Source organism: Doryrhamphus excisus, linkage group LG18, assembly GCF_037039965.1.
Source record: "Doryrhamphus excisus strain RoL-2023G ecotype Guam linkage group LG18, RoL_Dexc_Guam_v1.1, whole genome shotgun sequence".
In the NCBI taxonomy this organism is placed as follows: domain Eukaryota; kingdom Metazoa; phylum Chordata; class Actinopteri; order Syngnathiformes; family Syngnathidae; genus Doryrhamphus; species Doryrhamphus excisus.
In genome coordinates this window covers 7,910,689-7,935,156 of record NC_136374.1, presented here as the reverse complement: position 1 = coordinate 7,935,156, position 24,468 = coordinate 7,910,689, and the positions used below count along the sequence as shown (strand labels likewise).

The following is a 24,468-nucleotide window of genomic DNA, read 5'->3' as shown; positions in this document are numbered from 1 at the left end:
CAATGTGATGATGATGATGATGATGATGAGGGGTGGGATATATGGGGTATAGCATCCAGCCAGCTCAGCCATGTGTGTAATGCGAAAAAGGAGGGTTGGGAGGGGTTGGGGGGGGGGGCTCCTAAAAAAATGCCTCGAGTGTGCACGTGAAAGGACCCAATTGAAATAGGGTGCTTCCGTCTTCTTGCCTAAATTGGCCCTGAAGCGGATAAAGAGCTTTGATTGGTCGGATGTACATCGACTGCGACGTGAATCCCCAAGGGACTTGGCCCCGCCCCCCTCAACTCAACTCACCCACCCACCCATCATCATCATCATCGTCATCGTCACGATCGTGACTGTGTGTGAGAAAATCACTTTCTGCTCACACTGATAAGGCGGCAGCAAACGTGCAGAGTGGAATGCATTTCACCCAATAAAGATTTAAAAAAACAATCACTCCATTGACGATGATGGTGGTCAGCGTGTGTTGTGACCCCCCCCCACCCCCCCTCCGTGCAGCCTGCATGCGGCTGATAAGAGCAGCACCGCCATTTAAAAAAAAACAGTGCTAACGTGTGCTTATGTGCAACAAGATTAGATTGATTTAATTGTTGTAGTGAAAGGGCTTTGCATGGGGTGGTGCAAAAAGAGGGAAAAATGTAAATATTATTTTATTTCAGTACTTTTAAATACCAGTATTTTTAAATAAGAGTGTATATTTATGCAGTGAGAAAAAGCTATCACACTTAAATTATGTCGATTCTGTTGTGTGCAACCATGCACCACAAATGGCCGTTCTCCTGTCTGTAGGCTAATTTATTGTACTGTATATATTTATATAAGAACAAGGTCAAAAACTACTGTACAGATATATACGTACATTAAATATATATCCTTTAGTCGAGCCCGTAAGGCCGCTTTGTTCCAGCTTGGGAGAATATTTGTAATATAGTTCTTTTAAATTATTGCATAAATCATAGGCAATTGCAACTGTAAAATAAAATAAGCCATGCAACGAAAAAGCGTGGATTTCTATAATAATTAAACAGAACAGTGTCTGTTCAATGGAAAATAAAAATAAGACCACATTAAAAAATAATTTCCATTAACAAAATATCATGAGTAGTCTTTTTTGAACAGGACACTCCCATGCATGCATGAATGAATGAATGGATGAATGAATGGAAGACATTCGTCCTCAAAGAAAAAAACACGCCGTATAAAACAAAATAAATAAGAGCCCGAGTTACTAAAAAAATATGCATCCAAAATGTATTTTAACGCAGCTGCGTGTGCACTATAGCGATACATCCCAGGGAGAACAGTTACTACAAAGCTGCTCCATACACGTCCTTAAAAAAAAAAAGAAAATATACATTCTTTCTTTGAAATTGTAAACAATAAAAACATCCAAAGAGCTTGGCTTTGCGACAAACCTCGCAGCCTTTCCTTTTATACGCCGAAAGTTAGGCAAGATTTGAGGCCGCCGGAATGCCATTGGATGCCGGGCTGAAGGGTTATAGATTATGAGTCCGGGAGGGGGGTGGTAGGGGTACGCAAGCACCTCCCCTAGAAATGCAGCAAATCTCTCCCGTGTTCTCGTGCTGGGGTTCTACTAAAAGGAGCGAGTGAGGGTGGGTGGGTCGGAGCGAGGGTGGGTTTACTTTGCAGGCTGGAAGAGGACACGTGGCTTGTGCCATACACCCACTCAACCCCCACCCCCTTCCCCCTCGGGCTCCACGGTACCGCATTGGCATCAGTGAAGGCACCTGAGCACCACCTTCCATCTTGCATGAAAAGGATATCATAAGGCCCACACGACGGTGCGTAAAAAAGCTTTTACGCACAGCATTTGGAGCCAAAAGAAGTGAAGTGGGATTTTTTTTCTCTCTCGTAGAGCATCAGAGCTCGAGGAGGAGGAGGAGGAGAAAGGGAGCAAGATGCAGAAGCGGAGCAGCGACGTCTGAAGGTGAAATGAACCTGAGGAGACGCACACTGAGAAAAAAGTGGAGATAGCAACTAAAAAAAACCGTCAGTGTCTTCATTCCGCTATTCTGCTTTTTTCCCCTCATCTCTTACGTCAAGCGTGGATGCAAAGCTCACACCCAAAGTAGCCTGTCTTTTTTTGGCCACCGGCGGGAGGGGAGAAGCAGAAATTTAGTTGCAAGACCGCGCGCAAACATGGCGACCTTAATTAGGAGCAAGCTGTCGAATAAACTGTCGAACGCGGCCACGACCGTCACCAACAAATCGCAGGCGAAAGTCAGCGGCATGTTCGCCAGGATGGGCTTCCAGGCCGCGACCGACGAGGAGGCGCTGGGCTTCGCCGCCTGCGACGATCTGGACTACGACCACCGGCAGGGCATGCAGATGGACATCTTGACGACCGACGACAAGCCCGGGGAGGGCGTCGGGGACGGGGACGGGTTGGAAGGGGACAGCCACTACCAGAGGGACGGCACCGGGCCGTCGCGATCGGCATCCAAGGACGGAGGTCCGACCGACGAGCTGGCGGAGGTCAGACCCAAGATCACAGCTTGGGAGGCGGGATGGAACGTCACCAACGCTATCCAGGTACGCGCCTCGAATTGGGACTACACACACCTTGCATCGATAAATGATAAATGCATTTTTATTGAAGCATATTACTAATAAAAAATAGTTGTGTATGTAGTAAATAATGAAGTAAACGGAGATAGTCCACGTACCCTCCCACACAATACGCACATCTTTTGTCTGACTCATTAAAGATATTTTGACACTCTATAAATATCAATTAAAAGCTTTTTGCAGTCATAAACATAAAACATTTAAACGTCAAATGTGACAAAATGAAAACGCTGCCTATTGCATATGAAGCCCACAAACGAAAGCATTCCGTGAGCAATTACGCACAACAATTGCGCACCCGAGCCAGATGGGAAAGAGTGGGCGTGAACATTGAAATCGCTCGTGCGACAGCAAGGAAGTTCCAACGGTCACAATGCGGCTCAGCTCTGCGACAAAAATCTCGCTCGTAGAGCCCCTTTTATTAAGGCCGCGCCGCTCGCTATGACGTCACATCGTGCGAGTGACGTCGGAAGCGGGAGAGCGGGCGGACGCGCTCAAAGCGAAGTGGAAAACCCACACACGACGTGGGGGGGGGATAGCACCGAAAACGTCACATTCATAAAAGGAAGAGTCATGACAGCCGCAGATGAATGAATGAACGAAGATCATATACAGTATTTATAAGATTTAATATATGTATTGAATCTGGATTAGAAGCTAAATTAATCTTGGTTAGATATCACAGTTTTGGAGTTTCTTCCCATCTATTAAGATTTGCAGATATGATGACTGTAAATGTGTGGTTCAATTAAATTCACCAAGTAAAAAAAGCACAAAAAAACACCACCATGCAATCTGGATCAGATCTGGATATCTTTGACAAGACAATTTTTTACCCTGCATATGATAGTAAATTGTGTCATAATCAAAGATATATATATGCCATGTTTAATGTGCATGAATTTTTTCCACCTTAAATAGAAATTGATTTCTAATGCTCAATCTGGATCTGATATGGATAAAACCAGGTTTGATGTCACAACGTGCACTGCAAGTGAATTTTACCATACATGTGAAAGGAATTTGAATTTTAGATGTTAAAATCATGTACTCATTCTGGATCCTATGTAGATCAAACCTGGTTTTACATGACAGCTTTTGATCCTGCTTGGTGATTTTGGTTCATATCAGAGTAGCAGAGATGATTGCGCAGCAAAACATAACAGATGCGATTTTCCAGATAACTTCAAATGTGGATCAGCTCTGGTTTAACATTAAATTGAATTTTCCAAGTAGAATAATAACACATACCTCCAAGACTTTACAATCTGGATCCGATCCGGATGTAACTGACAAGGCAGCTTCTGATCCTGCATAGAAATAGTGAATTGTGTCACAACAAGAGTCATACAGAATATAAAAGTGATTTGTATACCTTAAAATGTATGTCAAACACTCAATCTGGATCAGATATGGATCAAACAACGTTTAATGGCACATATTGCACTGCAAGTGAATTTGGGCATCAGGAATTTAAATATTTACAAGTTTTCACATCTTATTCTGGATTGGATCTTGATCAAAACTGGTTTTAAATGACAGCTTTTGACCCTGCTTGGTGATTTTGGTTTATATCAGAGTAGCAGAGATGATTGCACAGCAAAACATATCAAATGCGATTTTCCAGATAACTTCAAATGTGGATCAGCTCTGGTTTAACATTAAATGAAATTTTCCAAGTAGAAAAATAACACATACCACATTTCAAGACTTGGATCCGATCCGGATGTAACTGACAAGACAGCTTCTGATCCTGCATAGAAATAGTGAATTGTGTCACAACAAGAGTCATACAGAATATAAAAGTGATTTCTACATCTTAAAATGTATTTCAAATGCTCAATCGGGATCAGATATGGATCAAACACCGTTCGATATTGCACTGCAAGTGAATTAGGGCATCAGGAATTTAAATATTTTAAATATTTATTAAATATATATAGTTTTCACATCTTATTCTGGATTGGATCTTGATCCAAACAAAATCAGATATTATTCATTAATTCATTTTCTACCGCTTTTTCCTCACGAGGGTCGCGGGGGTGCTGGAGCCTATCCCAGCTTTCTTCTTGGCGAGAGGCGGGGTACACCCTGGACTGGTGGCCAGCCAATCACAGGGCACATATAGACAAACAACCATTCACACTCACATTCATACCTATGGACAATTTGGAGTGGCCAATTAACCTAGCATGTTTTTGGAATGTGGGAGGAAACCGGAGTACCCGGAGAAAACCCACGCATGCACGGGGAGAACATGCAAACTCCACACAGAGATGGCCGAGGGTGGAATTGAACCCTGGTCTCCTAGCTGTGAGGAAATCAGATATTATTTGGCATGTTATTGAAAAAAATAAGATTTTCTATTTCGGATGTAATCACTGTAGTCTACCGTAATTAGCAAATAAAAACGACCAAGATGAGTTATTGTCGATGACTGTATTGACGTGGTTCTTTCTAGGGGATGTTCGTGCTCGGGCTGCCCTACGCCATCCTCCACGGGGGCTACCTCGGACTCTTTCTCATCATTTTCGCTGCCGTGGTGTGCTGCTACACGGGCAAAATCCTCATCTCCTGTCTGTACGAGGAGGACGAGGACGGACGCCTGGTCCGCGTCCGGGACTCCTACGTGGACATTGCCAACGCCTGTTGCGCACCCAGGTTCCCCACGCTGGGGGGCCACATCGTGAATGTAGCCCAGATCATCGAGCTGGTGATGACGTGCATCCTGTACGTGGTGGTGAGCGGCAACCTGATGTACAACAGCTTCCCCAACATGCCCATCTCGCAAAAGTCGTGGGCCATCATCGCCACCGCGGCCCTGCTGCCCTGCGCCTTCCTCAAGAACCTCAAGGCCGTGTCCAAGTTCAGCCTGCTGTGCACCCTGGCCCACTTCGTCATCAACATCCTGGTGATCGCCTACTGCCTGTCCAGGGCTCGGGTGTGGGCCTGGGACAAGGTCAAGTTCTACATCGACGTCAAGAAGTTCCCCATCTCTATCGGCATCATCGTCTTCAGCTACACGTCGCAGATCTTCCTGCCGTCGCTGGAGGGCAACATGCAGAAGCCCAGCGAGTTCCACTGCATGATGAATTGGACGCACATCGCCGCCTGCATCCTCAAGGGCCTCTTCGCCCTGGTGGCCTACCTGACGTGGGCCGACGCCACCAAGGAGGTCATCACGGACAACCTGCCGCCCGGCATCCGCGCTGTGGTCAACATCTTCCTGGTGGCCAAAGCCTTGCTCTCCTACCCGCTGCCCTTCTTCGCCGCCGTGGAGGTCCTAGAGAAGAGCTTCTTCCAGGAAGGGAGCCGCGCCTTCTTCCCGGACTGCTACGGCGGCGACGGACGCTTGAAGTCCTGGGGGCTGACGCTGCGCTGCAGCCTGGTGGTTTTCACGCTGCTCATGGCCATCTACGTGCCGCACTTCGCCCTGCTTATGGGTCTGACGGGCAGCCTGACGGGGGCGGGTCTGTGCTTCCTGCTGCCCAGCCTTTTTCACCTCAAGCTGCTGTGGAGGAAGCTGCAGTGGCACCAGGTCTTCTTCGACGTGGCCATCTTCGTCATAGGCGGTATATGCAGCATTTCCGGCTTTATCCATTCCACCGAGGGGCTCATAGAGGCTTTCAGATACAACATAGAGGAATAAGGAGCGATCCGCGCACGCGCACACACACACACACACACACACAAACACACCTAAAGCCAAACATCTGCTGGCCCTCTTATGGCTTCTTTAGTTCATGCGTAAAAATGCGCGCATGCTCGCAACCATACACGTGCAGCTTTAGGGAAACCACGCGCACCCGCGAGGTCACCATGAGTGTGCCCTTATAACATAGGGATTTAAAGTGTGTGTGCGTGAGTGAGTGAGAGAAAGTGTGTGTGTGTGTGTGTGTGTGTGTGAAAGAGAGAGAGAGAGAGGCCTTGCATCAACATGTCAAAATATTCAAACACAGGATTAAAATACTCACGAATCCGATTGGACGTTAAGTGCAAAACAATATTGTCACTTTACCTTAATCTGTTTGACTTTCATTATTATTTAAAATGTATGATAAAAAATAATTTCTTGAAGGAAACATGCAATAAATGAAACGGTCAGCGAACATGTAAAACAAAACAGCAGTATAGAAACATCATTGGCTGCATTTTAATTCATTATAAATTAAAAACAAATGAAAGATTTCCGTAGGAAATTGGACCTAAGCATCTTTTCAAACTATGCATTGAATGTATGATATTTCTCGCACACACAAACAAAAGAAAAAAAAACTCGTTAGTCAATATTTGAAAACTATACTATATATCCATTATTATTAGTGGTAGATTGGATTCTTTTTTTTTAGTATTTTTAAAAATGATTCGATTGGCAGATGAAATGAAATACCGAAATACCGACTGCAACATTTCGTCATCACATTCCAAACACATGGCCTGTTCTCAACATGAATTTGATATACAACTTCTGTCTTGAAATTCGGTGTATGGGGAGGGGGGAGAAAAGGAGAGCGCAAGAGGGGAGGGGGACGTGCATACAGACATTTTTCATTCTGTGCAATCAAAATGGGTCCTGTGGAAATGTTATTTAAAAAAAACAATACGTGTAGTGTGTTTATTGTGGTTTCAAAACAGATGGAATGTATATCTCAAAGTCGTTATCATATATCGTGGAAAATTAATATTAAAGAATAAAGATTAAGTGAAATTATATTGTAAAACTAAAATGTGTGTGGTCTTATGTAACACTAAAACGGTCAGAAGATGTATTTTTTCCCTCCACCTCCTCGGTAATAAAGGACGGAAAATGATGCACTCATGTATTTATTTTTAGGTGGCTTCTTAGTTTTTTTGGGCAGTTTTTAATGGTGGGGAAGTCAAATACAAATATAAAATGTGCAGTGCATGCGGAAATTGAATTCGTGCGCTCAAATTAAGAAGCAGATTTTGTGCTCCAAGCATGAGCCAGCTTCCTTCTGCTGTTACCTGTTCATCCAAAGCAACATCTGGAAAGCGCTTCTTCCAGCAGGGTGCACACACATACGTTTAACTTGAAATGGCTGCAAAATAAACATAAGTTTTCTTACCTGTTGAAGTTAATACTTGTGTCGTATAATAAATAACCTGTAATACAAATAGAAAGTTGCAGTTTAATGTCAGTAAGGTAAATATGCTACTAATATTTATAGACATTTCATTTAAGAGGTACACAAACACGTACAGGTTGAGACTTAAACCTCCAACAAAACGCTGGTGTGCGATTGCAGGCGCTCATTGAGTGACAGAGGGGACGGCCAATCACACATTAGCATTTGAAAAGGACCAAATCAATCAATAGGCTTGTGGGCGGTCCAAAGGCAATCAGGCTTCAACTTCACTCGTCTCCATTAAATATAGCTAACGTTGTCTGTGAACGCTAAAATTGCAGAGAAACAAAGCTGTCTTTTGAAAAAAAAAAGACCAATGGACGTGTTCCCCCTCAAAATTACGTACCATTTTACAGACAAAACGCCCAATGGAAACATCAAATAGGCCTACATTTTACGTCAGTTTGCTCAATCATGTTTGCGTCGTTCTACCGCCACCTTGTGGACAAAAAATATACACTTGGCGACGCAGCAACTATGAAAATCAGAAAATGAAGCGACTCACCATAGGCACAATGACAGGCGTAGTGACTTTTTATGAGCTTCGACAGAAATGGTAACTGTAGTCTTCAGTTCTAAAATTGTGAGTAGCTACCAAAGAAGAAGAAAACGCACGTGTTTTGGTTCATTAGCATAGAAGCGATTCCGGGTGCACAACTCTGGACCGTCTCTGCTGTACAAACTCTAAACTACACTGTCGGAAATACAAAAACACCATAAAACAAATGCAATGGGTAAATGTTGCAATTTTTAACCATGTAAAAGAAAAATGCTACAAATGCCAAATATCTACACAAACAATCATCCTTCAGGTCGCCTTGCCTGGTAGCTGGCGACCTGAAGGATGTTGGTCTTTAAAGATGAGACGGCCAGAAAATACGTTTAACTTCTGAAGATGCAGAAGGAAATGGGTAGATTTAGTTAAACACATGGCTCTGTATGCCGTGCAAACTTCCGTTTTCCTTCATCAACATGCATTTCCTCATGTACATAGTTTGACATTTGTAGCGTTTTCCCTTTTGATCTTGTATAGCAATGTGATGGCTGCTTTTTAATTTACATTTACCCAAAACATTTCTTTTATAGGATTTGTATCATTTCATTCAACATACAGCTTCTCTCACCATGAATAATTACAATTTTTATTCAAGTAATAGTATTTCAGTAAAAATTTGTACAACAAATGCATAAACACAAATCCTCTAATATTTACAGCAAGAGTGTGGGGGGGCAGTTGTGTGTGTGTGTGTGCGCGCAATAGCTCAAGTTGCAGGAAGAAAAAAAAAACAGCATGAAATGATTTGTTAGTGGTTGCTTCGTCCTCAAAAGACGTTCATTGGTCTTTGAGTTCGGTGGGCTTCTTGGTGGAGTTTTGGAGCACCCAAGGGTGACTGAGAACTCCATTGATGGGCAGTCTGTGTGCAGGGTTGTGCTTCAGCAGCCGAGAGATTAAATCTTTGGCTCCGGCACCAATGTTGGATTGGGCGGGGTATGTGTACTCCACCTGGAGAGCAAATTCAGGAGGAACATGCATGAATGAGCATGAGCTAAAAAGAATAGATGAATATTTCAGCTCAATTTCACCTTCATGGTAGCCAAAGTGCTTCACAATGAAGTGAAGCCATTATTAACTCCTCAGTCACTGGTAGTGATAATCTACATCTGTAGTCACAGCTGCCCTGGGGTTGCTGCCATTTTGTCTGCTGACTTGCCGGCAGCCACCAAACATTCACAAGACGTGAATGTGAGTTATACCTTGAATTCAATGGAGTTTCCCAGCATCATCATCAAGTGCTGGCACTTCACAACTTGCTTTGGCTCCATTGTGGCTTATTTTGCAGGTGTAATCGAAATAGCGGAGAGTTCAGGTGGAAGCACTACTGAATTCAAGGAATACCTCATGGCAAGACAAGGTGGTGGTGTCTGTGTTGATCTCACTGTCACGTTGTGTCTTTGTCAACAGTCATGTCTTCAGTGAAGGATAAAAGTTATCTTAAATGTTCATTTATCATTGCTTTCTGCAAGTAAAACTAGAAAACAAAGGGGGTTTGTGTCAAAGGGGACCCACTATGCATATCCACTTTTCTGACGTATAAATGCAATATAGTGTTAAACGATGCCAAAGTTTCAGCTAATGAGGTTTGCACATTTAGAAGTGAGCTGTGAAAGATGTTCGAGATTGCTCGGTTTCAGATAGAGACACTAGCTCCCTGTGATGTCTCAGTGAACCTTGTGAGAAGACACTGGCTCCATCCATCCAGTGACTTCATAGTAAAAGGTAATTGCTGGAACACGGACTAGACACCCAAACAGTGTGAACACGGCATGGAGGTCCACCATGTGAGGAACGAAGTTATGTGCAACAACAATTTCAGGTAAGACAATCCTTTCAAACCTGACATTTTATGAATTTGAAAAAAAAATAGCTGAAATTGAACAAAATGTATGCCTCGAGTACAGTGTATGTTGGCAGGTCTGATTTAGTCATCTTCAGTGAAAGTGTACACTATTTTGGTCCTCACCGATGCTAAAAGATCAAATATAGCAAATATGAATTAACATGCAACTAGATGAAGCACTTTCAGTATTCAGTGATTGCAAATGTGTTGGAATCTAGTCACCGACTCAGGATCGAACCAGCGAGCATCAGGTTAGACGACCACTGTAAAATAAATTTCCTCCAATAGGGGGCGAGGTTGAAATTCAAATCCATTAATTTCCAAACGGGAAAAGATGTCGCAGAAAATATCAAATTATAGAAAATCTGAATTTTCAGCAAAGTCCTGATAGATAGCCTCCATGTCCTGAATATTTTGATGTTGGATTGTTTAGAAGCAGCTGAGAATGATGGCAGTAGTAGGCAAACAGTGGAATTTTAAAGGTAAAAATGTGTTGATTTCAAATGGAAAGTAAAAATACAGACTGAATGTTGAAGTGTATAAATAAGTTGAATGTTTAAAGATCAAATATCGAAACAACCTTGATTTTCTAACAGTAGAGGGCACCAAACTGCACACATTAATTTTCCAAAGGGAAAATGGAGGATTTTTTTTTTTTTAAGTCCGATAGCTAATATGCCTTGAATGAGTTGAACATTTTACATTGGATAGGTAGTAATGGATTGAGAAGGGAATGTGGTAGTAGTTAGCTTGCACACACACAAGAGGTGGAATAAGTCCAGGAATAAATGGACGAAAAATGGTGTAGAATGGTGTGAATGCTTATCAGCAATTCAGTTAACTAACATTCACAGACACATCTATGGAGTTCAGGTTAAGGATTCATGCTCTAACTAAGGTGTGGTTTAAAAATCATTTAGTGCATCTAAAAAAATATAATTTCATTACTAAAAAAAATTGAATTGTCAAATGTCAAAATTCATTGTCATGTCACTGCCATTTACGCCTTACCCTGGATATCCTGCGATAGGTGTCCTCGTGGGATCTGGTTTCAAACGGGGGTTTTCCAACCAGGAACTCGTAGCAAAGCACGCCAAGACTCCACAGGTCAACCTTCTCATCATGAGTTCTTCCCTCAATCATTTCCGGGGGCAAATAATCCAGTGTTCCACATAAAGTTGACCTCCTGCTCAAAAGGAGGACACAGCATGTTTCCGCAACAGTAAAGTACCGAATAAAGAGAAATATACAAGTAAATACCTGGAGGAGGGCGCGTGAACAGACCACCCGAAGTCCGCAATCTTCAGCTCTCCGTTGGCCCCCAGTAGGAGGTTCTCAGGTTTGATGTCCCTGTGGATCACCTTTCTGGAGTGACAGTAGTTGAGGGCGTCCGCCAGCTCCATGATGTACTAGTTAGTGCAACACAGGGATCACAGTAAGGGTGCCTTTCTTAATTGTTGGGAGTTAAGAAGTCACACAAACCCACCACAGCTGTTCAAAGTCGGAAATCGGGCAACAAAACTAGACTTACCGTTGCACTTTGCACTTCGGGGAAATGTCCGCAGCGCTGCAGCTCACTGAAGAGTTCGCCTTTGGGTGCATACTCCAGGATGAGATACACACGGGACTGGTCATGGAAGTAGCCATACAGGCGCAGGATATTAGGGTGCCTGTGGTGGAGCATTCAAGAAAGGTATAGAATAACCTTGTGATAAGTACACACAGTGAAAATTACATTTTCAGTTATGCCCTTGGTGTGAGGGAGGACCACCATGTTTTGTCCCCAAGAGGTCTTCTGCTTTGAGACATACTAGCATACAGAATATGTAATACAGATATCCCACAAAGTTCAACAATCATTAGACAAAGGCACAATGTCCTCATATTGTAAAAAAGATGGACACTCCGATAGAAAAACAAAAGACCAATTTAAAGACTAAAAGTGTTTTAGAAAAACACGACTCCAAATTGTCCATAGGTATGAATGTGAGTGTGAATGGTTGTTTGTCTATATGTGCACAGTGATTGGCTGGCCACCAGTCCAGGGTGAACCCTGTGATGGGGAAAATTTATATTCATATTTAACCCCGCCTCTCGCCCAAAGACAGCTGGGATAGGCTCCAGCATACCAGCGAGCCTTATGAGGATAAGCGGTATAGAAAATGGATGGATGTTTGATACTGTCAATCCCAGACTTAAACTCACTGCAGAAAATGCAGGTGACTACCTGAACTCAGAACACCGAGTTTGGATGGGTTGTTAACACACGCTGTTAATTGTGTGCCTCAGGGTTCCATTTTAGGACCCTTTTAATTCTTTATATAAATAATCTACACTGCAATTTGTCACATGCTTTTTATAATACTGTATTTTCCGCACTACAAGGCCCACTTTAAAAATGGACAGAGTGTAAAAATACAGTGAGCCTACTGTTAAATAGTAGAATAAAGTTCAACTAAACTCCCCGTTTTGCTTCTGTTGTCTTTTTTTTGTAGACCGTATGGTTTAGCATGTGACTTATAAGTAGTACCTTATTTAGGTATATTTTAAATTTTACTCAAATACGGGATGCGAGCAAATCATTTGTGTGTATGTGGTCATAGTCTTTGTTAGACCCCCATCTGCTCACGGAAAGTGGCATGGAGGTTGAAACCCATCAATTAGCATGACTGCATGTGTTGTTCAGTTGGAGATTGTCATTACCTGAGGTGAGACTGGATCTCCACCTCTCTCCTCAGCTGGTGCTCCACGCCAGCCTTCTCCAGCTGCTTCTTGAAGAGCACTTTCAGGGCCAGGATGAACTTGGTCTCTCGCTCTCTGGCCAGGTAGACGTTGCCAAATTTACCCTTGCCTAGCGGGCGACCAATTTCAAAGTTGTCCAGGCTCCACTGCTTCCTACATGATGCGAGGCAAACATGTGTCAGCAACAACAGAGGAATATAGGACGTGCAGGAATTGAAAAGACGTACTTTGACGCCGTCTTGTCTGCAGAATCTTTCTTGGCTGGTTTGCCTTAAGTACAAAAGAACATGTTTTAGCAATAACATCCACAAGCACAGACTGACATATTTAAAGTGACCATACTCGGTTGCATCTGAGGTTTGGCAGGTCCCACTGTCGGTTTAGCAGGCCCCACTGCAGCTTTTGTCACTGCTGGGTTCACTTTAGGCTCATTCGTCTTCTGTTGGCTGTACTGGAAACCAGGTTTGGGCTGGGCTGCTGGATTTGTGGTAGCAGGCTTGACATTCTCATCAGCAGAAGAATTATGCTTGGCGGCAACAGAGATGTGAGTGGCGGACTTGTGGCGGGTCATGGACTGCACAATCCGCTGAGGTCCATTTGACACACCCAAAACGTGTGGCGGTTGTTGGGATGGGGGACCTAAAACCTTTGGCACTGTCTGCGTCCGGTGGGACACGGGAATTCGCATAGGGCCAGCATCACCTAGCTGCAATTAGATGAAAATACAGAGAAGTCACTCAATGATGAGATACAGAATTTCAAGTACCCAGCTAGAAGCTCATATTTTGTCTTCTACATTGGGTAAGAAGAGTGTAAAGATGAATATTGGGAAGTTATTTCATGTCTAGGGGGCTCTAATAATGTTAAACGTCATATTGAGAAGGTCATAGACAGGTTTTCAAAAACTTAACGTCTCGAGAAATATAATTGGCATGGTATGATAAATTGACTTATTTAGCTTACCTTCACGTCGTGTCCTTGGGGCTTCGGCTCGTTCAGTACTCTCAGCCTAGCAGCAGTCTCCATAGTCTACCAAAAGGAACACTGACTTTAGTAGCGGTTAGCAACATTAGCAAGGGACACTGACTTTAGTAGAGGTTAGCAACATTAGCAAGGCTAAATACTAGCGTTGCAGAAAGCGCCAGTATTTGGAAGTTTTACAATGAAAATACAACATATAAATAGCTAGTTTGACGTATTTTGTATCGTAACTTACCTAAATACAATATCGCACTGCGATGGAAACAACTCCAGAAAAGCTCGCTGACAAGTGAGGTGACGTTAGCCGAGCCTCAGTGGCTAGCAGCTATAGTTTGAAAATGTGTACGGAGGCCGTACATCAGATACAAGTCGAAAAGTCCAGCTCGATTTTAGACGTTTGCAATTCCGATTCAACCATATAATATATAATGGTCTATAATATATATACTATTAAGAAGCGGTATAGATGGAAGCCGAGAATGAAGATCCAAACGACGCCAATAGTAGCTTGTTGAATTTCAAACGTCCCTCGCTTCACAACCTTTAAACTCACAACGCACTGCGATTGGCTGAGATATTGCACTAACGCCTTTCCAATTGGCTGGCAGCAGTTTGAAACGTGACGTCAGGAAAGCTCCAATAGGTTCATTATATTGCCGATTAAATATACAAGCATATTCCGTTTGTTATATTCAGAGTGTTTTTAAAGGTATATTGGATTGAGATAAGCCGAAACGTCAAGAAAATTATTCTAAAACAGCAGGGAGCAGCAACATTGATATTTTCAGGACAATATCAACGTGCTGGCTATTTGTTCTAACAAGAAAATATAATAAGTGGAGACTTTAATGTCATGATGAATATGTTTGTTTTTCGGAGAGTTCGGCTTCCATTCCAAATCTACCAGCAACACATACTGAGCATGCGTATTTTGACCGCCATCTTGGAAAACCTACATAGAGTACGGTAAGCCATCGGCGACAATATTCATAATTGCACTGTACTGTGCAAAATTGAACTTTGAAAACGATATCAGTTATCTTGTGTTTTTTCTCTCTGTTTTAGTGTTGCTCAAATATGCGGTACATACCGATGTATACATTGTTTACAAACTCAGGGAATAATTTCTTCGACACGAGGGCACTACTGCCTTTTTTGCTCACATAATTGTATGTAATACAATTAAATAAAAAAATGATTAAACTATTTTGTCGATACAGTAGAGAGTGACCATGCTCTGTTTAGGAGTTACAGCACTCAAATGTCTTGCAATGTCACGTGGTTTCCGAATGGTTGGTCGCATTCACGCATGCGCATCGTATACGTTCCCGGGCGTTGTAATAAGTTCCGCTGCCTTACGATTGTGCTGTAATAATGCAGTAATTTCAACCGTGGTTATCCATGAATAGTCGCTATTTTTGTTTATAGAGTTAAAAAGCCTAGGCTATATTTACAAGCAGTTTGAAGGTGCAGAAAGAGGGTTGGAAGTCCATCGGGGACTGAAGAGGCCACCATGAAGCTGACGGACAATGTGCTACGAAGCTTCAGGGTAGCGAAGGTTTTCCGGGAGAACTCAGACAAAATAAACTGCTTCGATTTCAGTTCAAATGGAGAATCAATCATATCAAGCAGCGACGACGATTCGCTAGTTTTATACGACTGCCAAGAGGGAAAGTAAGGACGCAACACCCTATTTATGACTCCTGTAGTGAGCGACATGCTAACGCTAATGCTAGTTAGCCGGGCCTGTAGTTTTGTTTGAGTATTGCTTGTTAATATAAACCAAATCAATTGACTGGTTTTTAGTATTGCGGTAATAATCACAATATTTCATGTCTCTGATGTACCTTTGATGACCGGTAAATATTAAGATAGCCTAGCAGGAATTTAAACTTTTAAAGCTTTTAAGTATTCTTATTGTGCATTGATGAAATCTCTCTGTTTCATATACTACCAGACCTAAGAGGACCCTTTACAGTAAAAAGTATGGGGTGGATTTGATCAGGTACACACATGCAGCCAACACAGTGGTCTACAGTTCCAACAAAATCGATGGTATGTTGACGTTATCATTTTTCTTTGGGCAAATTATGTTTTGCTGCTAATGATGACTTAATGAGTGTTATCTAACTTTGCCCTCAAATTGTGGCCTCCACTGTACCGCCATTGGGATTGATGGATTCATAGTCCAAATAGGTGTATCACAATGACAACATTGTTAGCTAGCTGAAACTCGTTTTCCTGTGTTAGAATGCACAGAAAAGGGAAAGAAATGTGTTCATGTTTCCCATAAGGATTTTGAATAATGGGCAAAATTTCCCCCCAAAAGTACAGCTCCCCTTTTTAGCTCGGTGTGTGTTATGGCTACAGCAGTAGCTTGTTTTAGGGATTATTGTGATCATTCAAACCAGCAATAGAAAGATCAATTCTGGTGCTTGTGTGTCTCAGCCAACAATACAGGAACATTACTGTCACTAAGCGACCAGTGTAGAATACTACATATCATAACAATGTCTTTAAATGTGTCCTCTGAATGCATTATATTTGCATTCTACATCATTTAGCCATTTATGTGGCAAAAATAGATGTTATTGCTAAAAAAATAGATTTTTTAACTAATTGGTCATATTCAACCATGAAACAGTATGGTTTATTAATATATTTTTGAAAAAAACGTGATAGGGTGAAGCTGCAAAATTCTAAGCACAAAGTGGCAAGGGATTGCTGGAGTCGTACCGGACCAATATCTGATATCAGTATGGGATGGTGACCCCCTTAGTTTTACAGCCATGCAGAAAGTATGAAATTGTGCAAAATGCTTCAGTAATGATTGGGTCTGCCACTATTTGAGAAAATATGTTATGTCACTTTATTTGTACCTTCATGCATGGAGACCTTATCTATGTCTTCTAGATATGGTCTCTGAGTGTGTTTATGTCTATAAGATGCTCCAACTAGACGCATATGTACTGCTCACTCTGGTCTGAGGTAGTTGTTTGTACAGTTTTCGGGTCTGTGATTGTGCCCCATACAGGAGCTAACTGTACAAATGACTGCCTTGCCCATGGTTGAGTGCTCTCATCTCCACCGCCTGCTTGTTTGCCTTTCACTTTTCCGTTGTGCGCTGCTTGTCAATGTGTCAACTTACACTAATTGTGGTTGTTGTTACTTTTGAAGATACAATCAGATACTTGTCACTTCATGACAATAAATACATCCGCTACTTCCCTGGCCACAGTAAAAGGTGAGGAGTCTGCGTATTGCATCGCATCAATCCCCTTTTAAAAGCTATTTCCTGAGTTCACAGCATGTTTTTGTTCTATGCAGGGTAACCTCCCTCTCCATGTCTCCTGTGGATGACACGTTTATTTCTGGTTCCTTGGATAAAACTATAAGACTATGGGATCTACGCTCACCTAACTGCCAGGTAGCCATCACTTGCTTGTCTTCTCCTGGTAATGAACTCCACTAACCTCTTAATTGTCTACAGGGTCTCATGCACCTCCAGGGGAAGCCAGTGTGCTCCTTTGATCCAGAGGGTCTCATTTTCTCAGCCGGCATTAATTCAGAAATGGTTAAACTTTATGATCTGCGGTCATTTGACAAGGCGAGTGTGACACCACACACTTATTGTATGGTCATACACATATAATAATGATGTTATACTGTGCCATGTCAACCACAGGGTCCCTTTGCCACTTTCAAGCTTCAGTACGACCGGACGTGTGAGTGGACGGGACTGAAGTTCAGCAACGACGGAAAGCTCATCCTCCTCTCCACAAACGGCGGCGCTCTTCGGATCTTGGATGCCTTTAAGGGGGCGGTACTACATTCCTTTGGGGTAAGGAGAAGACACAAGTTTTAAGGCTGCATAAGCAAGTGAAATGACTCGAGTTTCTCACTTGCTCCAAACATTCTTTCTGCTGCTCGATTGTTTTCAGCTGCAAATTTCACTACTTGCAGCTTGTAGTCTTCCTTGTAGTCAATATGATTTTCTTTTGGGGGGCATTTTTTGTTCTGTCCTTCTCAGTTGTCTTTGTAAGCTAGTCTACTGTTTAAATATTGACTTCAGTAGTAGGAGTAGACGATATCAGCGCAAAAGTCTAGAGTGCCCTCTTGTGGCTGTCTGTGAAATTATATACATTTATATATATATATATTCATTCATTTTCTGCTGCTTATCCTCACGAGGGTCACAGGGGTGCTGGAGTCTATCCCAGCTGTCTTCGGGCGAGAGGCGGGGTACACCCTGAACTGGTCGCCAGCCAATCACAGGGCACATATAGACAAACAACCATTCACACTCACATTCATACCTATGGACAATTTGGAGTCGCCAATTAACCTAGCATGTTTTTGGAATGTGGGAGGAAACCGGAGTACCCGGAGAAAACCCACGCATGCACGGGGAGAACATGCAAAGTCCACACAGAGATGGCCGAGGGTGGCATCGAACTCGGGTCTCCTAGCTGTGAGGCCTGCGCGCTAACTGCTGAAGTATTAATGTTTCTAAGGCTGCTGTCTTGTACCTGCAGGGATACAACAACAACAAAGGCGTAACGCTGGAGGCGTCATTCACACCCGACTCTCAGTTTGTTGTTATCGGTAAGTTGTTTGCATCGTTTATTATTTTGAAAGTGAGACTAAGATACTGAACAACATGCAGTTTTTTATAGAAATTATGAATTGTTAAATTGCTGAAATCATAGAAATGTAAATGAAAAGCTCATCACCCTCAATTATATTCCAAACATCACTTTGCTTTTTATTTAGACATTACGCTGATATTGTGCAGGGCTTTATACACCATCAGTATGAACTCTTATGTTGTGTTGCACACTGTAGGCTCCGAGGACGGAAAGATCCACGTGTGGAACGCCGAGAGCGGCATGAAGGTGGCCGTGTTAGACGGCAAGCACACAGGGCCCATCACCTGCCTGCAGTTTAACCCCAAGTTCATGACGTTTGCAAGCGCCTGCTCCAACATGGTAGGTGGATTGTGTCACCATCTTCGTCCATTTGCGGGATCTTAAAAAGTCTAAAATCCATTACAGTAATCCCACGTTGATCGTGATTGAGGCAGGAAGTCCATGGAAAAACTGTAGAAAGAGGTGCAGAATCTGGAAGATGGAGAATCTTTCTGTACGGATTATTGTGTGTAGTGGCTTTTCAGGAATCCACAACTCAATACAAAGCGCCAAAAATTAGTATAATAGATTCCCTTTAAATATGCATGCTTTATGACTAATAGGCTGTATTCAACCAGAAAAAAAGCATGATTCATTAATATATTTTTTTAAAACTTGTCAACCCGTGAAAGTGGAAGCACAAAGTGTTACTGTAACTCAAAACAACACAAAACTGTTTTATTTGTGTTTGTTCTGAAATGCCTTTTTTTCCCCTTCTTAGGCATTCTGGCTTCCTACCATAGATGATTGAAGTTGACCAAATGGGGGCACCGCTGCAGCGAACGTCACGTTCATGTGTTTGTCAGGTCAAAATGACAAAAATGTAAATATGATGTGTGCAGAAGTAGAGTTATGTCTTGGTGTTTTGTTTTTGTTTTTTTAAATAAACGTTATATATTTTTATTCAACATTAAAAACATTCCTTGGAAATGGTATAAGGCTTCTGTCTTTTATAAGTTACAGTTATTCATTTTCCATTCTTCATTTTTCATGTTAAGGTCAAAAGGACACATGAGCGAGAACATGGTGGTAAGGTGAACAATGGGATTGTGATGCAAGATCTTTGCGAAAATATAGAAGAGAAGTAAAACAATATCGATCTCCTTGACTACCAGTACTACACTGATACCTGTACTATTGACTATTAACACTTCAATAGCAATGGCGATGGAATGAAAAAAGACACTTAGCTCTCGCCATTACATGATCGTAATAGTGTGAATTATTAGATTTATTGACTAATTATTGATTGAAATTTGTTGATTAATTTGGGAAGCATGTTTCTTTCATGAACAATTGAATCATACGTTGCCCACATGGATGGGCTCCGTTGCATCTGCAAACAACAAAGAAACAAATGTGTATTGTGTAACTTGAAATGCTGTTCAGGGTGTGGGCTGTAGAGGGCAGTAACGTTCTACAGTTCTGAGAGAGCCATGAAAACCACTTTTTTTGGAGCCAAAATAAAATTTTTAACCCCAAATTCAACCAAATGTGTGTATTTTGAAGACAGACCAACAATTTTAGAATATAAGTATATTATTTTTTTATAACGTTATACTGAAGTAGCCGATCATTAACAAAATACTTCTTACCTAATGCCATGTACTTTGATGGTATGAACCGTATACTCCTTATTGATTAAAGGAGGGAAGACCCCAGTAGGTTGTCACATTATCCAATAATAATCATGTTTTGGTGTGTGACACGGAAAATCTGGGTTTTTGGACAGCTGGCATTGGCTCTGGCCACCCACGTTGTACTAGAAAATGGATGGTTTAAAGAAAGTTTCATATTTGTAACATTATTTTTAGCACTGTGGCTTCTGTCATGTTTACTTTTAAATGTCACAAAGGAAAAAAAATCAAATAAATACATTTTATGGTGTTAAAAAATGCCCGAGCCAGAGGTTCCCCACCCTTTGTTCTCGAGCTATATCCATTTGGATATAAATGGAGAGTACCAGTATAGTGTAGCCCAAGCCACAAATGAATGAAACAGAGTATATAGTACACTATGGCGGAGAAAGTCGATAACAACATAAATGGTAGGAATCACAGCAAAAGACGCAAAGGGTAAAAGCTGAAATGAACAATCAATAAAAACACAAAGCTTTTGTCTCCAAACATGTATCACTTTTCAAAAACCTTTCAACAAAATTAAAAAAAAGTTCAAATAAAAAAAAATCAAATTATGTCAAGAGACTTCAACTTACAATGTAAGGAAATTTACTTTATTGCTGCTATTGTTGCTATTAAAATGAGTACAGTGTACAGAGTACAACTCTGAAAGCCTGACCCCACTTCCTGTCCGTCCCCCATTCAGCTCCCCATTTGAACACATTTACAGCAACACACACAATACTTATTTATGTCTTAAATGGCTTATGTTTTTCAAATTATCTCTACTATATTGGGTTGTAATTGTGTAAATGTGGCTATAGGGTTGCTATTTCATGAGTACAGGGCTCTAATGATGTTAAAACTTAATTAGAAGGCCGTAAACCTGGAATATTGTATCTTAACAAGGAATTATTGTATTGGAAAAACCAGTGATCACTTTTGTGTTGTTTTTGGTAGCTGTCAATGTGGCTAATAAAGAAATTTGTAATTTATAATGAGTAAATATTTTAGTAGCATTGTGTTGAAATATTAAAGAATGTTTAAAAAGTCATATTATTATTATTTGTTATATTAGGAAATAGGAGTGTGATCGCGACTAGGGGTGTTATTTCATGTCTAGAGAGCTCTAATAATGTTAACAAAATTATATTTAGAAGGCCATAAACAGGTTTTCTATGCTCTTAAGTATGAAAACATTTAATTTATAAATAAGGAATCAATTTCTGTGCAAATTCACTTATCGCGGTCAGGTCTGGAACCAATTTACCACGATAAACAAGGGAATACTCTAATAGATTACAACATCATAACATCATAACGGGACAATCTTGAGCCGTGCCACATGTTCACTTTTCTGCCATGGTACATGATACACATATTGATTTGTCATTTCAGCAAATGTACCTACCAGTACCAGACTGCGGATGACAATGGAAAGGAGGATGGGGGTCACTTATATGGGGGGGGCTGTGTTGTGAGCTAATGGCTCTCTGCTGGCATCTGGCCACCGTGCATACATGCAGCTCATCAAAGAGTCATGGAAGAACCCCCAAGAGGCGCAGTGGGGTATGTAAGGGTGGGGAGGATTACTGGTAAAAGCTCCAACTCAGATGACAGCAGCATCAAATTAGCTCCATTTCATTCCTCACGGGGACATTGTCTCATTGACTTTTCTCACAATGACTACACGGACTGTTAAGCACTGAATAATTTAGGCTTTTTTGTCAATCCACTTTAAACCCTCAAGAGACTTCACAGTTCATAAATCTCTTGCCTATTATCTACAGTATTTGTTAACGTATAACTCACACCCAGAAATATCATTAGATAGTTGTCACTAAAACCTAATTGCTATTCTACATTTGAAATATTGTACAAGTGCGAATAATTATTTGTCATATAATTAGTAGTTTTACAATTGTAATTTTACATGCATAAAACAAAATACATATATGATGAATAAAAAGTATAAATGAACATTTAAGGACACCACCTTCCTGTTTTGCCATGAGTTATTTCTTGAATATATAATAGCGTTTCTCAACTCAAATCTCTGCTTTTCTTTTGATCACGGCTGCAAAATAACCCAACATGGAGCCAGCATTTTGATAAAGAAGGCCAATTTCAGAAATAACTCATACACCAAGGTGCAAGGTGTTGACCTTCTTGATCTCGCTGCCACTTTGTGTCTTTGGCAACAGTCTCATTTTCAATTAAGGTAAAAGTAACTTTAAGTCTTCATTCCTTTCATTTAGTTTCAGTTGTTTTCTCCATGTAAAACTATAAAAAAAAGTGTTTTGTGTTTGAGAACTACAGAGTGACCAGCTAATTACATCATAGACAGGTGATGGCGTTGACTTCCTTTTCCTGTTTCCATGTAGTAGCAAGCCAATAAGATGCTAACAAAGATTATTTGTGATTAAAAAAAATACATTCAGAACACAGTTGTGCTCAGACGCAACATATTGGATGCTAATCTGAAAATGTACGCACTCTGAGGCCAAATTTTTGGAGTAAATCTCCAAAGTAAGCCACAAACTGGGGCATACACTAACCCAGGTTTCACTGTATAGTTAAATAAAATACAGAAGTAGGGTGTTGTTAAAAAATATGAAGGTTATTAGCGGTTATTTATTTATTGTATTTTTTACATAAAGCAGAAATGGAGATAGCAGAGATGAGGATGTTGAGGTTCTCATTGGGAGTGACCAGGATGGATAGGATAGGAACAGGTGGAGGAGATGCTAGAAGAGTGGAGGTTTGCCCTGGAAAGGAGAGGAATGAAGATTAGCCACAGCAAGATGAGAGTATATGTGTGTGAATGAGAGGGACCCAAGTGGAAGAGTGAGGTTACAGGGAGAAGAGCTACAGAAGGTGGAGAATTTTAACTACCTGGGGTCAACAGTCCAGAACAATGGAAATCATGAAAAGGAGGTATACAAAACTGTGGTGAGACCAGCCATGTTGTTTGGTCTAGAGACGGTGCCACTGAGGAAAAGACAGGAAGCAGAACTGGAGGTAGCAGAGATGAGGATGCTACTTATTCTACAAATGTCCCATTTCTCAAGCATTTTGGACCGAAGTTTCTATTGTACTTTTTATGTCTTTTAATACACTCATTGACATCAAAATGGAAATGGTCTTGTTTCTACAATGTAACCCTCATAAAGATTTGAACAATGCTGTAAAATTTCTGTGTTTAAAATTCCCTATTCACAAATCCAGAGTGATGTTGGGCAAGCCAAATATTCACCAGTTTTCTTCTGATCTGAAGATATTATATGAATCACTGAAGCTGATAATCAAAAACAGAAAAGCAGTGAAAACATACATGGTTTACATGGAGAACGTTCTAAACACAATTCATATGAAGAACACGCTTAAGTGACATGTTTTCTATTGTTTTTATTTTGTTGTTCTTATTTTAAAGCCCCTTGGACATTCCTTTCTTTGTTAATTACTTTTTCCTATTTATGTTGATATTGTTCTGTAGAATTGCACTTTTATGTTCCTGTAATTCTGGTTATACTGTTTTGTACAGTTGAAGTTTGTAATAAAATATTAAAAAGAAAAAAAAAGACATGAGGATGCTGAGGTTCTCATTGGGAGTGACCAGGATGGATAGGATCAGGAAGGAGTACATGAGAGGGACATTACATGTTAGAGGCCTTGGAGATAAAGTCAGAGAGGCCAGACTGAGATGGTTGGGACATGTCCAGAGGAGAGATAGTGAATATATTAGTAGGATGCTGCCAGGTAGGAGGCGTAGAGGAATACCAAAGAGGAGGTTTATGGATGTAGTGAAGGAGGATATGAGGGTAGTTGGTGTGAGAGAAGACAGGGTTGGATGGAGGAGATTGATTTGCTGTGGCGACCCCTAAAGGGAAAAAACGAAAGAGAAAGAAGACTATTATACTAGTAATAAAACACAAAGGAGCACACAATAGAATCTGTTACATAGTCAAGAACAATGCATGCAATGCTATAATTATTAATTGCTTTAATAACATGAAAAAGTGTGTAACTATTCCACAATATATGCCGTAATATATCATGGACATCTTCTCCACCCCCCACACGAATCTTCTCATTGTCACAGGATTGGAAGACAGTGGACTCACATTGTCCCAGCAGGGAATTGTCCCATGTCTGGACTGTCTGGCTGAGACGGGACGAACGTAGTGGAGGAGAACAGCACTCAGCAGGAAGCCGGCACATCTTTTTCTTTAATTGGTGCTTGTGCTTGAAAGCCATCTTTATGAATGATTCAGTGCTATATTTGACAGTAGCTGCTGTC

At 41.3% G+C, this 24,468-nt stretch overlaps 3 protein-coding genes across 5 annotated transcripts; 2 read left to right on the top strand and 1 right to left on the bottom strand.

Annotated features, from left to right (window-relative positions):
* Positions 1–1,646: 1,646 nt before the first annotated feature.
* Positions 1,647–7,579, top strand: slc32a1 (solute carrier family 32 member 1). Of its 2 annotated transcripts, XM_058055216.2 has the most exons (3): positions 1,647–1,805; positions 1,880–2,556; positions 5,054–7,579. In XM_058055216.2, the coding sequence occupies exons 2-3, from the start codon at positions 2,164–2,166 to the stop codon at positions 6,239–6,241; spliced, it is 1,581 nt and encodes a 526-aa protein (XP_057911199.2). In that variant the 5' UTR covers positions 1,647–1,805; positions 1,880–2,163; the 3' UTR covers positions 6,242–7,579. The 2 variants fall into 2 exon arrangements, with proteins under 2 accessions (XP_057911199.2, XP_078654665.1); XM_078798539.1 differs by having other exon boundaries at positions 1,647–2,556.
* Positions 7,580–8,756: 1,177 nt separating this feature from the next.
* Positions 8,757–14,272, bottom strand: aurka (aurora kinase A). The gene is made up of 9 exons (XM_058055217.2): positions 14,097–14,272; positions 13,844–13,909; positions 13,223–13,586; positions 13,108–13,150; positions 12,842–13,033; positions 11,670–11,808; positions 11,399–11,547; positions 11,150–11,324; positions 8,757–9,243 (listed from the first exon to the last, which is right to left on the bottom strand). The coding sequence occupies exons 2-9, from the start codon at positions 13,904–13,906 to the stop codon at positions 9,073–9,075; spliced, it is 1,296 nt and encodes a 431-aa protein (XP_057911200.2). The 5' UTR covers positions 13,907–13,909; positions 14,097–14,272; the 3' UTR covers positions 8,757–9,072.
* A 496-nt stretch (positions 14,273–14,768) lies between these two features.
* LOC131106296 (WD repeat-containing protein 82) lies at positions 14,769–19,487 on the top strand. 2 transcript variants are annotated; one of them, XM_078798547.1, is made up of 9 exons: positions 14,769–14,827; positions 15,819–15,916; positions 17,039–17,105; positions 17,189–17,288; positions 17,352–17,468; positions 17,547–17,702; positions 18,397–18,466; positions 18,707–18,849; positions 19,271–19,487. In XM_078798547.1, the coding sequence occupies exons 1-9, from the start codon at positions 14,784–14,786 to the stop codon at positions 19,298–19,300; spliced, it is 825 nt and encodes a 274-aa protein (XP_078654673.1). In that variant the 5' UTR covers positions 14,769–14,783; the 3' UTR covers positions 19,301–19,487. The 2 variants fall into 2 exon arrangements, with proteins under 2 accessions (XP_078654673.1, XP_057911202.1); XM_058055219.2 differs by lacking the exon at positions 14,769–14,827 and adding an exon at positions 15,150–15,535.
* The last annotated feature ends 4,981 nt before the right edge of the window (positions 19,488–24,468 follow it).